Here is an 18,096-nt window from a genome sequence, read left to right as displayed (position 1 = left end):
CTCCTCTCGCAGCAGTGAGTGAATACGGCAGGTCAGCGCTACATAGTATGTTTTCCACCGGTGCCAGTTCATTTCAATTACAATTTGCGGTGCTTTTTAAGTTGAAAAAATAGCTACCACAGCGCTTTAAAAAAAATAAATAATAATAAAAAATAAAAAATTATCATTAAAATATAATTATCGCCTTTTTATAGGCTACTTGGGACGATCGACGATGGAATCCATCTATCGTCGACCATTGCTGAGATAACCCCAACTACAGTCTCGGTGTGGAAATACAAGAGACGTCAAAGAACCAACGTGTTATGCGCCATAACACCAACAGCAAACACTTGCGTTACAGTGTGTGTAATCACACACACACAGACACACATGTGGCGCTTGCACGGTCGTGACACATTGGCGGGCCAAATTCTTTAGGCCGGCAAGGCAGAGAAAGGGGAGGGAAACGCGCTGATTTGGAATCAGCGCGCTTGAGCCTTTTTCAAAAGCGAGCAGAACACCTAGTGCTCGTTTTATAACACCAAAACGCAAGTTTTAGCCACTTGGAGACCATAGGCAGGCTAGGGGAACTCATATTTATGTTAGAAAACCTCATAAAGTGAGGGTTTCATGCCATGGAACATTTAACATTGTTGAGAATAAAAAATGTAGATTGCCCAGACTACTGTCATGAATTAATGCCCTTAAATATGACTACTTTAATGCCTTTGTATATGATATGTTCGTTTCCTTGGGTAAAGGGACATTAGCACCCCCTATCGCCTATTGACAATTACTTCAGGGAGGACGTTACTCTCTCAGCCTCCATTTATTCCCATTAATTTCCCTGAAACTGTTGGCGGCCGGTGAATAACATGGGGTTCAATGGGAGAGAGGAGGAAAGTCCTCCTCTAAGTGGGTGTGACTAGCTAAGGGATCTGCTGCACTATGAACCAATAAGAAGGAGTCCTGGCTCAATATGAACCAATAAGCAGGAGCCCTGGCTGTGGAGCAGCCCGGAGGGAGGGGTTATCCCCTCAAGTCTAGGCTACGAGATCCAACAAACCCGCTCAGTCGTACAGTCGGTGCGCTACTGTTCGTTGATGTACAGTGCGGCTCTGTTCGCTTATATTGGCGTTTCCGCCGAGCAGTGTGGTTCGGTGCTAGCCTGGCACCTCCCCTACTTCCACCTACCTACTTCCGCTCAATTTTCATTTCACTTCAGTACTAGGTCTGGGTCTGCTTCATATGCATGGTTTCCTTGGAAGCCTGATTTTTGGCGGTCCAATCAGCGAACATAGGGAGTGGCTGAGAATGATGACGTTAAGGTCAGCTCTCATTGACAAACATCTCCACGCACGGTGTTTGGTTTGTTTACAGCCTGCGCGCAACGTGATTCCCGGCCAAACGTTAGCGATTGGTTATGGCAATCCAGAGTGGCACTGGGCAGATCCAATAGTTTTCAACTTCAACAGACACCCGCCTTCAAGTGAGTTAACGTTTGTCAATTGAGTAGGTCCAGACTCTCTGTACAAATGAAATGAAGTACGAGAGTAAAGCATGGTTGGACCATGCTTTGGTATGACCAATTGATATTTTTGCAACACAAACAGCAAGGAGGATTCACTTGATCTACAAACAAAGTCCCTCAATCTTAATTGGCTTAACACCATGACCAAAATTCAGAGACATCCATTAACATCAACATTTGCCTCAAACAATGTTCGGCTTAAAGTCCATTTAAATAGTTGTGAAATAATGTTCTTGTTCTTTTAATTGTTTGTAACTCTGACCGTTCTGTTTGATATTGTGGAAAGGATGTTAGTGAATGATTCAGAGCATTTTAAATGGCATCCCTTTTGGTCTTGTTTCTTAAAACAATTGTAGCTAAAAATAAACATAGGGCAAAGATAGGCCCCATGATAGGCCCAGATTTTTTTATTTTGTTTTACAAATCAAGAGTAGAACTGATTTGACTAATGGGCTTTGAATCCTTACCTTATGCAGACCTGCAAACCTCTCAGTTTAAAAAAGGTTACAGTGTCGGGAGGGATCATCGGTCCAAGGACTGATCGGTGTTTCGAGATATACGGCTACTCGAATTCTGAGCTACCCGGAGGATGGAGCACACAATACAATGGAAAGATTTCAAATGACAAATTTGGATGCAAAATGTAGCCCTTTATCATACAGAAATGTGCTGTTGGTGTATTAGCCTAGGACAACAAGCTTGCCAGTATAGCCCTATGTTGTTAGAATTTACTAACTTTATGCAAGGTCTACGTTCGTGCAGTACTCGACGTTGACTCAGTTCTAAAAATACAATATTATTGTAAATTATATCACATCATAAAGCGTTAGCTAACGTTAGTTGAATCAAGCAAACAAATAGCTGTCGTTTTTGCTCCAAAAAGCTTGAATTACCTCGAATTTAACATAAGATAGTTCCTTCAAATTAGGGCTGCACGGTATGGACTAAAATGTATATCACGGTATGATTTGAGGCATAGATGGTAACGGTATTATATCACAGTATGTTCATTTGATCTTCTAATTTCAATATAAATGCTTCTGAAGGGGTAAAATACTGGTAAGGCAGCATAATCTTGCATAATCTTTTTTATCAGAGATACTTCTATCTCTGAAAATCACTAATGTTTAATAGTAAGGATTTGTTTCTCCACTTGCTTGCAGACCTTGCCGCATAGTTTTGGCATCTCAATTTGGCTGAAGTGTGTGTGGACAGGAAACGCGTACCTGGGATTGAGTGTTTTGACCATCTCTTTAAAGCACTTTCAATCAACGTTTTGAAAGGGAACCATGTCCTTACACAGGTAAACGGTGACGGCTTTTGTTATCTCGTTCCACCGCTGGCACTTTGTCGTAAGGGCTGGTTTTCAAAATGCCTGCGGAAGCAATGTCTGATATGCAGAGACAGCTTCACTCAACCAGCGTTTCTCGCGTACGGTGTGGATTAGAATGAGAGCTTGTGAAAGGACTATTGCACAAGCACGCATGAGCGCTTGCTGCACGCCTGCGCATGCGCAATAGCATACTGCCTGAGAGCTTGCGCAATAGCATACTGCCTGAGAAGGCAGTATCGCTGTCAAATCTGTCCCTGGGAAAAGTAACGTGGCGCCGAATTGAAAAAGGAACTATGTGTCGTTACCATATTTTCAGTAGTTGCGCGTAACTTTACTTTTTACATGAAAAAGTAGTTAGGTTACTGTATTAATGCGTTACTTACTTTGTTGCGTGTTACACAAAACACTGTCTACCGGTCACACCGGTCTCACGGTAATGTCAAAATCCATACCGTAGCGCAAATTCACACTGGTGTACTTTCTATACCGTTTATACCGTAGACCTACACCCCTACTTCAAATTGACGTTAAGAGATTCCATCAGTCTCGCGCGGTAGCCAGGGGTCTCATCCAAAGGCGAGCTCAGTTGGCGCTGTGTGCTTCAAGATTCTGAAGCAAGTGCTGAGATTCCGATTGGCCCAGAGAAATGTCAATTATAAGAATCATCCAATAATGCTTCATATGAAGGACAGCCTTCCCCCCCGCCCCCTAAAAAACCTCTCTGGTTCGACGCGATTCACGTGAATGACCCAATTGACCAAGAAAACGGTGATTGTCGCCGAAAAGCGACAAGTTTGCAAGTGTGTTTATGCCCTTGTAGTCCAAGACATGCTGCCCACCAGCTTTCAAAGTACAATGCTGCCACTGGTGGATTTGTCTCAATTTTATTCACGTAATTATCCCTCCCTGTTATTTTTTTGGTCACTGAAACACCCTGAAACAACTTGAGTCTCACATTCTTATGCCACCATACGCCACTAACAGTGCAAGCAGGCCAATGGCAACCAAGCGCGCAGTCCTTTCTCCCTCACTTTAATAACCACCAGCCACCACTGGTGTAGGCTGACCCGAACTTGAAAATGATTCATCCATACTAAATCAATGTAGCCAGCAGTATTTCCACTTGGCTGCGGAACATGTGTGACGGAGCTTGTTCACAGTGGGAAGTGCGCTTGAGGTTCTGTGTGAAATGCACTGGCCCGCTCTGACATAGAGTGCAGTAAAACGCTATAGGGCTGAGAAGTTCAAACTTAATTAAATAAGCACTTAGTAAGTAAGCCAAAAGTAAGGATGTCTTAACAAAACCCATGACGACAATGCATTAGGACTGGAACGCCAGGTCTCTGGACTATGACTTTTCATAATGTGTGATCTATGTGCGTGTGCGTGCAGTTGGGTGTATGTGTGTGTGGGGGGGGTGTGTGTGTGTGTCTGTGTGTGTGTGTGTCTGTGAGGGTGTGCGTGTGTGCGTATGTGTGTGTGTGTGTGTGCGTGCGTGTTTAAAAGTGGAGGGCCTCTGTTGAATGTGACCAGGGGGCCTGTGATCATGGTGTGACGAGAGAGGAGAGGGAGACACACCTCAAAGCTGGTCACAGCCAGCTGAGAGAGGCCATCCACGTACGGACCCAGCACTTTGTGCTCTCGCACCTTCAGGGAGAGCCGGCTCCTGAGGAGACACGTGGAGGGAATCAGGAAGAAGAATAGATCATTAAAATCAATGCCGGAGGCAATCACAGCAGCGCTAATATAGAACGACAACATTGCAACCTCGAGTGTGATATTGCTTTTATACAACAGTTATACTAGTAAAATGTACTGTTAACAATAATAATTGACAATAGATTGTGATTTGTTTGTTTATTTAATCATATAAACGAATGAAATTGCTTCCGCAAACAAAAATACATCCCCACTGAGCGGACTGTTGCCAAGCAACAAATCAACAAAACACCAAGCAGTTTAAAGCCCACACCGTTTTCTTTACGGTGTTGGCTTCATTAATGCTCCTCTCCAACCTGTCAAGCTCAGACACTGACATCGGGGCACAACTGGAGTCTCGATTGTGCATCAAATCAAATGTTATATTTCGGAATGTATCCATCTTTAGGATACCGCGCAAAGCTGGTTCAGGTACGGTCCAAGGTAACAGTTTAAGTAAACTGTTACAGTTAAAGTAAGTTGGTTACAGCTGGAATGCGGAGTGATTTTGACAGTTGGTTTAGAGTTTGGTGAACAGTCCGAGTGATGTTGGACGCTCATATCAGCGCTCCTGCAGAACTCATGGAATGTCTCTTGTCCAATCAAATTACTCGCTCAGAACCACTGTTGTATAATTACCATTTTAGGATTATTATATTTATCAAAAAAACCGAAAGGACGAGATTGCGGGTAAAAGCGGCCGAGATGGGTTTTCTCTGGAGGGTGGGTGGCATCTTCCTTAGGGATAGGGTGAGAAGCTGCTCAGCTATCCGTGAGGAACACGGTTAAGAGCCGCTAAACCTCTGCTTAGAAAGGATGTTGTCAGTTGATGTGGTTCGGGAATCTGGTAAGGATCCCGACTAGGCGCCCCACTAGGGCGGTATTCCAGGCACGTTCCACTTCCTGTCTCTAAAAGCAGAGGTCTTCAACAGGGGGTCCGCGAAAGTTTTGGTTGATTAGACATTTTTTTTATATTCCCCCCCGCAATTTTTTCCCCCAAAAAAATACACATTAAAATTAATCTAACACACTAGCCGCGTTTACATGGGCACTTTTGAACCGATTTCTAATCGGAATAGATCTATTCCTATCATGTGATCCGAATGTACCTACATATTTGCCATTTACAAAAGTGGTAAGCGTACGTTTGTATGTACGTACGGTCTCTCGCGCACACCTGACTCATCCGGACTGGCTGCGACATTTTTATGTATTTTATTTTAATGAAAGCCCAGCAGGAGAGAGCTTTTCTCTGCCTGCTCCTTCAATTAAGAAGGACAGCACAGGGACGTCCGTTTCTCGTCCGGTCTTTATATCTACCCCCTCCTCCGCCGCAAACAATACGTATTTGGATGAGAGTGTGCAGTGAAGACTGTTGGGAGAGAGAGAGAGTGCTGTTATGCAAGGGATAATTTACAGAACGCCGGTCACTATCGGGAAAATAAGCGATCAGCAGAGAAATAGTCCGCCAAAGACTTTGACCTCGCTTAGCAACCAGACACGCTGGGGTTGATAAGTTACCGGACTACTCGCGGAGTGAGAGAAAGACACTAGCAAACATCACCAATTTTCGTTTACACATTTATGTTTTTAAAATGTCCATTTGAATTGCTTTTGTGCATGATTACATGCAATTGACAGACATTGTTGATCTTGGCAGGCATCAGTTTATTATGTTATGTTACGTTTATGTTTATTTACCTTGCACATGTTTAGAATGAAAACATGAATATATGAACCTGTGTATTATTTAAATATCTTAGTATTGAATGCAAATTAACAAGGTACATTTATACATGGCACTATTGGACCTGTTTAACATAAAACACAATTTTATACAATATATAAGTAGGGGGTCCCCACTCCATCTCTCCATCAGTTTGGGGGTCCTTGGCCTGGAAAACGTTGAAGACCCCTGTGTTAAAGGTTTAGTAAAACACTGTTCCTCCTCCTGTCTGTTGGGATTCCTGCTGCAATTGCTAATCACTACACACAAACACAAAGCTGTATTTTAAAATGTTTTTTTTCATAAGAATACCCTGTGTTTAAAGAACTTCCCTTGATTGAGTTGGTGGGTAGAAGTGGATACTAAATTGATAGTTGTCAGTCAAACCACCGACACTGGAGATCAATAGAAACCCCCATGGCTCCTCCAACGGCAGTTAGCAGAAGTCTCATTGAGATGTTAAACTCCCTGTTCTCGATCTACAATACAACCCAACACTGAACCACCAGCATAAATCATGAGCAGTGAGTGACTAGCCTTTTGTTTGGATTAAGTATCCATCGTGAATAGATTCGCTTATACTATTGCAATAGCATATGGCCTTTAATCAAGCAGAAAGCTTGGATTAAAGAGTCATCTTAAAGACACACAATGTCTGGGTGACAGGCCGAAAGGAAGTGGCAGTCCAAATGGGTCTGCCTTATCAGCATCTGCAGCAGCAGCAGCAGCAGCACAGAGCCCTCCACTGTCTCTCTCTGTCCCGCTCTGGGGCTCCTCTCTCTAACTCTCTCCCCCCCTGGATGCTGTGCTTCACTAACAGATGTCCCTAAAACAAACTCTTTCACAGCCCTCTTCTGCAGGCTTGTCTGCCAACCACAGGGCAAAGAATGCAACAGTGTCCATGAGAAGGAGGATACCAGGAAGCCACTGGGTCCAGCTTCCTCCTCACATCCTCACTGTCTCTCTGCCAATTCAGGCACCCAGACACAACACCACTCTAAACAACCATGAGAACGGCCCCCGGCCCCAGAGGGAGAGAGAGAGAAATACAGCTTGGCACTGGAGCTAGCATGGCGTTGCCAGGAGGCGTGCATTACACATTATAACTTGTAATCCTTGAACTGGCATTGAACCTGGATTAATCAAAAATAGCGCGGGACAATAGCTGGTTCAGAATAGAGATAATGATACATGTTTGCTCCCGATTTTGCAGCTCCATGGTTTCACAACACAGCACCCCACACTAAATGTGAGGGCAGACAGGAGACTCACCCTTTGGGGTCTAGGAGGTCCCTGACCTTCTCGTTGTAGATCTCCATGAAGGAGACCTCCAGCTTGAAGGAGTGTGCCTCACATTCGTCTCTGTGGACCCTTTCGAACAAGGCACCGCACAGCCTTGGAATCAGACCCGGCTGATCCCCATTCCCCATCATGGAAAAGGACTTCCCTGAACCTATGGACACATAGGGAATGCAGTTAGCAAGGAACAACAATGGAGCATTCACTCATTTTCTAATAATACGACTAATCCTTCTAATAACATAATAATAGTACTAATAATAGTCATTATTATCATTTTGATTCATATGAATGACTTCACGTTCATGTTTTCCTTTCACCTACAGCAAAGTGGTGAGCTGGAACAGCTGCTATATCCATGCTGGTAGAGGATATGCCTTAAGTAAGTCACCTTGCAAATGACACTTCCTATGAATTTTATACAGAGCTGTGCTTCTAATATAATATCAGGACTACTGGACAGATCTGCTTGTTGACTTAATTATTATGCAAGATTTTCAGTTCAGAAATATAAATGAAGAGAAGGTATATGAGATGACATACGTAAAGAAGAAGAAAAAAGTATTTTTTTATCCTTAGTTACCTGTTTGTCCATAGGCAAATATGCAGGCATTGTATCCTTGGAACGCGTTGTCCAGTATACCCTCTCCAAGGCACTTGAACACCACCTCTTGACCTTTAGAGCATCCATCAAGATGACAATAAACACACTGAGGAGCCACCCTATTGCTAGGGCTGGGCGATATGACCAAAATATCATATCCCGATATAGGTCATTCATATCCCGATAACGATATTTATCACGATATCGCACATTTTCTGTAAATTCAATGAATAAATACCGTATTTTCCGCACTATAAGGCGCACCGGAGTGCCGCAGCAGCTAAATTTAATGATGTGTACATATATAAGCCGCACTGGACTATAAACCGCAGGTGTTTTCATTTTTAATTACCATTAGGGCTTGCCCAAATGCCATTTTTCAGGCTTCAAATACTCGTTGGTTTTTCCGAGCGAATATTCAAATACTCGTTACAGAAAAAAACACCATCAAAAACATTAATAATCCCTATATACTCCCTGGAACCGATTTTGACAGTATCTGCATATTTTGTTGAAGATTAAACAGCTGTTGTTCCGTTCCAAATCAGCTGTCCTCTGCCGCACCGTTATATAAGCCGCAGAATCGGGAAAAAAAGGCGCGTTTTATAGTCTGAAAATTACGGTAGTTTATATAAAGTGACCACATGGAAAGGCCTATTTCGTAGCCCCTCTTTTGGGTACGAGCTCACTTTGTCTTGGCTGGTCGTGGGAGTCCTTCTCCTATTCAGAATTGTCACGTACACTCTCCTCCATGTTTGTTTGTGTTGCGTTCATGTGCCGTGTGGAAGAATGTAATCCAAATGACGTAAAATATTACCGTAAAGAGTGTGATTTGCGACAAGACGATATAAACGATAGAGGATAATATGAAACGATAGACATTTTTATATCACACGATATATATCGTCATATCGCCCAGCCCTACCTATTGCTATGACCTACATTGAGCTTTATAGTTACATAGTCATTATTAGGGTCCGACGTGGAGAAAATAAAATAAACACCAGAACGCGCCTAGGGGAAAAAGGTGGCAGGATCATTTCCTGGTAGTGAGGGTATATAGAACAATGCATTGAGAAAAGTTTGACACTGTGTGCTGCTCTCCTGTGTGTCTGCGCTCAAGGCTGGCAGCTGTGTAATGCGCTAAATAAAGCCCAGGCCCTCCACGCAGGCCGGCTCATGAACATACCATAACAAGTATTTTATTCACATTGCAAATCCACTGTGACGCGATAAAGACGCTAGATCCACAATGACGATGTAAATCGGGCCATTCTGGGTGGTAGTAACCCGCCATTCGACACAGAGGCGACCTTTGCTATTGAGGCATCAGTAGAAGAGGTGGCTCCCTGGAAAAAAGCAATATCATCCCACTGCAGACACAAATGGGCGTTCTCGTCTGGTGGGGGTTCCCGTTTACGCAGACTGGAACACCCCCTTCTTATTCTTCGTCGCCTTTCTCGCTGAACTGTATTAAAATGTCAAAGTGCACTACTCCAAAACCATATAAATAGTGTTGTAAATAAACTTCCAAAGCTTTTCAAATCTTATTTGGAAGATAACTTCACATGGTGTGTCTTTTTACAATTTATTCGTTACCAGCATTCGTAGTGTTGATCAGCAGTGAAATAGTGCGCCAAAGACGTTGACGTCGCTTAGCAACCGAAGACGCTGGGGTTGACAAGGTACCGGACTACTACCCATGCAAGTAAACGGAGCTTTCCATGGCATTGAGAAGGCCCGTGTAATAAGGGCCGATGATATTTCTGTTTATGGCATAGATTTCTCCTCAGATAAGGCAAATAAAGCAATGATAACAAAAACAAAAAAAACACAAACGCTCGATCAAAGGCCCGGCCCGACCCGGCTCAAGGATAGTGGTGGGAAATATCGGCGGGCCGGGTCGGGTCAATCAAAACCCTCATTGTTTAACATGAATTGGCTAAACAAATGACCACTGTAGCATATTTAAACACAATTCAAATTGTGCAGAGAATTATTTCCATTGGTCATTCTGACCATTTAAATTTTTGGTCCTCCTCATTTTTTTCCGGTCAATGACCGGTAATAACTGGACAACGGAAACTCTGCGTATAAACCGGCCTGACTTTCACCATTAACACCGAACCTCTTCTTCTTCGCACGGCTGTCAACATCCGGAACATTTGCTAATTCGATTTTCTCAAACAGAAGTTTCAAAGTAAGATCTAGTAGTTAGTACGGGTAACATAGAACTAACGTTAGCCAAGTGGGGGATCCATGATTGCTGAAACTAATGAGAGGTAAAATTGCCATTAAGGAAGGAAAGCTTAGTATGCCTTGCGACTGTGCTTCGCAGTATGCCTTTGCGAAACCCAGTATGCCTTTCGAAACACCTCGTGATTGGTCGATGAAACGCTACCAGGAACGCCTAAAGGGCGTTCTTGTGTCATGACGGAAACGCCCAAGCCTGCAGCTGGACCCTTCTCGAAAAAAGGGCCACATAGTTGCACTTCACGCCACATTATACATACAAGATAATTAACCGCTGTGGAATTGCATTGAATTGATTTGAGTTATATTAAGTCAGATAATGTACAGTTGAATATAACAATTTATTCTTAAGACCACGCAAGATCTATCTATTTGTTTATCTGCTCCATTCCCTTCAAATGCAAATGAACATTACCAGCACTTTGGGATTCACACACAACTCACCAGACTTAAGGAGCTACTTTCAACACACAATGGTAAAATGCTACATTAACATTACCACATTAAAATATCTAAAAAGACGAGAATTTTTTTTTAGAGTTGTAAAATTACATTATCCAAATTGTATCCAAATTTTATTTTATTTTTATTCATAACGGTAGTTACCTTTATCCCATAACTTCCAGTGATACGTGCGAAAACAGCACTTCATTTATTGATATATCGCAATAGCTTGCTAATTATGTCCAGTGGCTCATGCCAGCCACCAAGCTTTACTTTGTCTTTTTTATGTTCATCCATTTGCCATCGACCATCGATGACAAAATCGTGACAAAAGAAGCCATGAACAGGACTTGGGCAATATCTTGCCTGATAGAAAATCTTGGTTTGAAACTTCAATCAATATCAAGTGCCACTATGCACATCACAAAATAAGTTATGCCATAAAAAAAAAGAACAGAATCAGAACAAGTTTATACAGAAATTCTTAAGTTTAATTTACTATCTTTTGATACCTTTTTTGATAACGTCACCATATTTTTCCATACCAGCACAACTTCAAGCTGCTGACTTCAAGCTGCTGCTCTCTAAGAGAGAGAGAGAGAGAGAGAGAGAGAGAGAGAGAGAGAGAGAGAGAGAGAGAGAGAGAGAGAGAGAGAGAGAGAGAGAGAGAGAGAGAGAGAGAGAGAGAGAGAGAGACCATAGGAGACCATCCATCGTTTTTAATCAATATGTCACAAGGAAAAACAGACAGAGAGTGCCAGAGACTGAGAGTGCCAGAGAGAGAGAATTTTTGTGTCCAGTGTTGAAGTTAAGTTATAATTACCTCGCTAAATATTGTTATTACAGTGTAGAGGTTTTACATGAAAAAGTACCGCGTAGTAACGCGTTACACACAACGCTAGCCGCGTTTACATGGACACTTCTGATACGATTAGATTTCTAATTGGAATAGATCTATTCCTATCATGCGATCCGAATACACTGTATATAGGCCTATGGCATTTACAAAAGTGGTAAGCTTACGTTCGTATATCTCTCGCACACAACCGTTATGTTGGTCTGGACTTATATGATATATGGAAGGGATAATGTTGTAGTACAGAACGCCGGTCATTATCGGGAAAATAAGCCCCGACAGGGCGAACCGGACCGCGATGCGAAGCGGAGGTGTCTTGCTTCGCCCTGAAGGGTATTATTTTCGATAATGACCGGCGACGTTCGATACATTATTACACGGCTCCTTGCCAAAAACGAAACAATATCTTCACACGTCATGTAATTTTACAATTCCCATTCGTAGTGTTGATCAGCAGAGAAATAGTCTGCCAAAGACGTTGACGTCGCTTAGAAACCGGAAACGCTGGGGTTGATAAGTTAACAGACTACTTACGGAGTGTAAAGAAAGACGTGAATCAGGCAAAAAATGCACTTTCCTTGACAGCGGTCACGTTCGGTATGCATAAAAGTACCGACTGACCAATTGCGAAATACTGCAGCTGCTGATGCCATCTCTCTAAGTTAAAAAGTAGCCACCCCCACCCCAAACCAAACGGAATAAGTGTATACATGTCAATTATAGTGGACTACACCACCTCTTCTATTCTGCATGGAATACTATTCTGATTAGAGAATTGTATTCCGATTGAGCCGTATACATGATAATTTTTTATTCCGATTGAGCTGTTCTTCCACTTCTAATCGGATCAGAAGTGTCCATGTAAACACGGCTGTCTACCAGTCACACCAGTCTCACGGTAAAGTCAAAATCCCTACCGTAGCGCAAATTCACACCAGTGTACTTTCTATACGATTAAATTGAATCCATTCCTCCAGCAGAGGTCCGAAAATTTGCATTTCCCAATTATTGTCTTTCAAATTACTTTGAACTAACAGAGGCGAACTCACGAAGTGGTTTGGCAGCAAGCCATCCGGGTAGATCCAGTTTGTTTCAGCGCTCGCACCGAGTGACAACATTGATATCACTCAAGTCCTACTCGCAACATAAAATAAATCCACGCAAGTTTTAGTAATTTTAGGAGATAAATTACACAAATTGAAAAGCTCATAGGCCTTGTTGGAAATGAAATACCTTGTTGGACGATGTTTATTACAATTTAGTTACAATTCTAATTGTTTATTACTTTTTAATACTTTTTAACGGCCTTAATTCTGACTAATTTCATTTACTATCTTTTAATATCTTTAACAACCCCGCGGAAACCCTGCACAGCGCAAAAAATGACTTGTCAACATAAACAGGAGACAGCAGCAGGTGCGGCTCTTTTTATTCACGATATTACCTGCGGTGGAGAACACACTTTCGGAGCGCAGGTGTGCATGTCAATGTGGAGAGAAGCGGGTATTTGTTGCAGCCAGTGTCTTTCCACCAATGCAGCGTGCTGCTGTCTGCGGGGATGACTTGGGGTCGCAATTTTCCACTCAGCTGCTCTGTGCGTTATGCATTTTCTTAACAGGATCTACTATTATTTGATTGATTAGAGCACCCGCTACTGCGAGATGAGATGAGCGAACAATAAAATAAAAACCAAAGTCTGTAAAAAAAGCGCTAGACAACATGGCACTATAAAAATCAATTTGTTTATATATATTAGAATACGTATATTTCACGTCATGTTCGAATGCATATAGTACAGAGATTTGATGGCCCTAAGGAGTGAACCCCCCATACTCCCACAGCACCTCCCAGAGTTTTCCCAGGGGACCCTGTTATACGCCTTCTCCAGATCCACAAAACACATTTGGACCGGATGGGCATACTCCCAGGCCCCCTCCAGGATACTTGCGAGAGTGAAGAGCTAGTCCGTAGTTCAACTTCCAGGACGGAAACCGCATTGTTCCTCTTCAATCTGAGGTTCGACGATCAGGCCGAACCCTCCTTCCCAGCACCTTAGAGTATACTTAACATGGAAGGCTGAGTAGTGTGATACCCCTGTAATTGGCACACACTCTCTGGTCCCCCTTTTTGAACAGGGGAACCACCATCCCGATTTGCCTCTCCTTTGGCAATGTACAAGACTCGCACGCAATGTTTAATAGGCGTGTCAACCAAGAAAGACCCTCAACACCCAGAGCTTTCAGCATTTCTGACTGGATCTCATCCATCCCTGTTTGACTACCTCAGTGACTTCCACCAGGGAAATTGACGACGAACCCCCATCAGCCTCAAGCTCAGCCTCGATCATAGAGGGCGGGTTGTCTCTGCCTGAAAAAATCCTCAAAGTGCCCCTTCCAGCGTTCGACTACCTCCTCAGTTGAAGTCAACAGAGTCCCATCCTTACTGGACACAGCTTGGATGATTCCCCGTATCCCCCTCGTGAGGTGCCGGATGGTCTTCCAGAAACACTGGTGCCGACCTGAAAGTCCTTCTCCATGGCCTGTTTGAAATTCTCCCGCACCCGTTGCTTAGCCTCCGACAGGGCAGCCTGTCGGTACCCTGCCACTGCCTCAGGAGTCCTCTGGGATAACATATCCCGGAAGCCCTTCTTCATCAGGACGCCTTCCCTAACCACCAGTGTCCACCACGGTGTCCAAGGGTTTTCTTGAGGAACCTAAGACCTTGAGGCCACAGCTCACACCGGCAGCTTCAGCAATGAAGGTTCTGAACACTCCACTCCGGCTCAATGGCCCCAACCTCCAAAGGGATGCCAGTAAAGCTCTGCCGAGGTGTGAGTTGAAGATCTGTAGGACGGGGGTCTCTTTGAGACGTTCCCAATTCATCCGTACTACCCATTTGGGCTTACCAGGTCTGTCCAGAGTCTTCCCCCATTCCCTGATCCAACTCACCACCAGATGGTGGTGAGTTGGATCCAGGTGTCTCCATCGTTGCCCACATGGGCGCTGAAGTCTCCCAGCAGAACTACGGAGTCTCCTACTGGAGGTCACCCACCATATGCGCTGTCATCAGCACAAATGATCTGTCCCATGGGGGCGAGTTGGCCACCCCGCTGGCCCCCCCGAGTCTGATAAAAAAAATATATATATCTATAATTAAATTATTTTTTTTTGATTAAAAAATCCCGAACGGAAACGGTCTAAAGAAAGCTGAAATATATGCACTATTAGTTTGATCTTACTTTGACTTATTGTTATATTTTGACATTATGAATAAGTCATCCAACCCCCCCCCCCCCCCCCCCCCCCCCCGTTGACAATGGATTCTCCCCACCACAGTAATAATGTCTTGGCTACGCCCCTGTCTGTCCCTAAAAGTTAAAATCCACCATCCCCCCTGGCTTTTTTTTTACAACTCGACCACTGCATATAAGATAGATCGGGCGGTGAATTGCATTGCGTATCCGACATCCCGACGGAGAGCTGCTGAGGGGATTACAGAGTCGGAGTAGTATACTTTGGCTAAACGGTCCGGGTGGAATTCCGACTTCCAAGTCTAAAATTCTGCATCGCAAAGCAAGCCATATTAACGCTGTGTACACCACATTTACGAAACGCGGTACACCTCTGTAACCGCACCGAAGTGCCTGTACCATGACGGTTCGGTACAAATAATTGAACCGTTACACCCCTTATATATATATATATACCGTATTTTCCGGACTATACGTCGCTCCCGAGTATTAGTCGCATCAGTCAAAAAATGCTCCATGACGAGGAAAAAAACATATATACGTTGCATCGGTGTATAAGTCGCATTTATTTTTAAACATTTTAACAAGAACGTTTAGTCTGGAGAGACTGAATAAAATTGCAATAGCAATATAGGTGTGTCGGTCCCACTCGTAGTTCTGAGAGTATACCGAATTCAGTGACACCGGGATTCCACCGGACGCGTATGCGCCGCGGTCCTAAACCTGAGCGCACGATCGGGAGGTGGAAGTTTCGCTTTAGATGCCTTCACAAGTCCAGCGGAGGGCTCCAGTTTTCGCCGGCCAAGTCATACGCTGTGATATGTGTGACAGCTATGTTGCACAACATTGCAGCTAAGGCTGGGGTAGCTTTGGTTGAACCGGAGAACATTGAGGACGATGACGACGAGAATATAATTTATTCGGTGGTGCAGTAGGCTTGCAGCGTTCAGTTGTAGGCCTAATGAATGACGGTGCCATCTTGCGGCCGAAGATTATGTACGCACAATTTTGGCATATAAGTCGCTTCGAAATATAAGTCGCAGGGCAAGCCAAACTACAAAAAAACCGCGACTTATAGTCCGGAAAATACGGTATTAGTGCTGTCAAGCGATTAAAATATTTCATCGCGATTAGTCACATTAATGTCATAGTTAACTCACTTTTTTTTCTATGCTAAATATCCCTTGATTTCTTTGTCCCATTAATTTTTTTCATTTTAATGCTCTTATCAACATGGAGAAGTGCATCGGCTTGCCTTGTTTTTTATTGATAACAACATATACTGATCAAAACAGGACGATACAAAAAAAAAGCCTAGTGCAATTAAACGATGAACATACAAACATACTGCCTTGAAAATAGCAGTCAGGCTACTGCTTCTTTGTTTTGAGCCAAAAAAAAAAAAAAAAAAAAGAATTAAAAGGATTGCGTTAATCGTGCGATAAAAAAATGAACGCCGTTAAAATTGGTTTGCGTTAACGCCGTTAATAACGCGTTTAACTGACAGCACTAATATATATACATACATACATACAGCTGTTTTGGTAGTCGACCCGATCCCAATTTCAGTAGAATGAAATGACTATGTGACCAAATGTAACGTGAGTAAAATATGAGTACATTAACTCGTCAGTGAACGTTATTTCTGTCTGATCGATTTCAACGGCAATGGCGCTGAAGACAACATCTCCCATGATCCCAAGTTACCTCAGGACATCATCTAGCATCACCTTTTGTAATTTTTTGATTGACCCCTAGAGGCAGAAATGGCCGTCATACCTTTAAGTCAAAGTGCTCACCAGGCATGAACAAGATAGTTCATGAAGATAGTTCAACATTCAACGTTCATGTGGACTCCTCTGTCTGCAAACCCGCAATCGAACTTCTGGAAATCTTTTCATTCTTCAACATCACCCAACACATCGATTTTCGAACTCATAACAAAGGCCACACCCTGGATCTGGTCTGTTCCACTGGCTTCACAATCAGTCACCTGGCCAGTAACAATCTCAACATCTCCGACCATCTGGCCATTACTTTTCAAACTCACACTCCCTCCCCCCATGAGAAGCAAAAACGCACCATCACTTTCCGCAACCTCAAATCCATTAACCCATCCTCTCTTTCCACATGCCTTTCTGAGTCCATCGCTAAACTCACCATCACCCACAACAACTCCCCCGACTACCTGGTTAACTGCTATAACTCATCCCTCTCATCCTGCCTTGACCAGCTTGCACCTGTTCAGTCTAAATTGGTCTCATTCTCCCACTCTGTCCCATGGTACACTGACGAACTCCGCCATCTCAAATCCAAACGACGCCAACTGGAACGGCTTTCCCACAAAACAGGTCTTACCGTCCACCAGGAAATGTACAAACAACACCTCGAGCTATACAACGACACCCTGAACTCAGCCCGCTCCTCCTTCTACTCAGGAATCATCCAGTCTGGCAGCAGCAATCCAAGGACCCTCTTCAACACCATCAACACACTCCTCAAGCCATTGGACACCATCCCTCACTCCTTCTCAGTTGAAAAATGCAATAACTTCCTATCCTTCTTCAATGATAAAATCAGCACAATCCACAGCCAGTTGACCATCGACCCCGCCCTACGTCCCAAACCGGATCCCCCCTAACCACCGGTCAATCCTTCTCCACATTTGCTACCATCACCTCCTCTGATCTTTCCTCCATAGTCTCAACCATGAAATCAACAACCTGCAACCTGGACCCGCTCCCCACCACACTTCTAAAGGCCTGTCTCCCCATTCTCTCCACCCTCATCACTAACACTGTAAACTCCTCTCTATCCTCCGGCCATGTCCCCTAAAGCTTGCATCAGTCACCCCCGTACTAAAGAAACCCGGCCTGGATCCTGATTCCCCTAACAACTACTGCCCCATCTCCAATCTACCTTTTCTGTCTAAAATCCTGGAACGTGTTGTTGCCAAACAACTCACCACCTACCTTGACACCAACGACCTCTTTGAACTCTTCCAATCCGGTTTCCGCTCCAAACACAGTACAGAAACTGCCCTCCTCAAAGTGACCAATGACCTTCTGCTATCCTCTGACACTGGCTCCCTAAATATCCTCATCCTCCTTGACCTCAGTG

General features: G+C 43.7%; 1 protein-coding gene across 2 annotated transcripts in view; it reads right to left on the bottom strand.

Moving 5' to 3' along the window:
• Positions 1–18,096, bottom strand: part of kif13a (kinesin family member 13A) — an 84,034-nt gene that overhangs the window by 30,234 nt on the left and 35,704 nt on the right. For both annotated transcript variants that reach the window (XM_056602195.1, XM_056602194.1), the window contains 3 exons: positions 8,153–8,245; positions 7,543–7,723; positions 4,425–4,512 (listed from right to left, as the gene is read on the bottom strand). In XM_056602195.1, the coding sequence (XP_056458170.1) occupies positions 4,425–4,512; positions 7,543–7,723; positions 8,153–8,245 (362 nt within the window). The remainder of the gene's footprint in view (positions 1–4,424; positions 4,513–7,542; positions 7,724–8,152; positions 8,246–18,096) is intronic.

This window comes from Gadus chalcogrammus, chromosome 11 (genome assembly GCF_026213295.1).
Source record: "Gadus chalcogrammus isolate NIFS_2021 chromosome 11, NIFS_Gcha_1.0, whole genome shotgun sequence".
NCBI classification, from domain to species: Eukaryota; Metazoa; Chordata; class Actinopteri; order Gadiformes; family Gadidae; genus Gadus; species Gadus chalcogrammus.
Note: the sequence above shows the minus strand (reverse complement) of the source record. Positions and strands in the feature narration are given on the sequence as shown.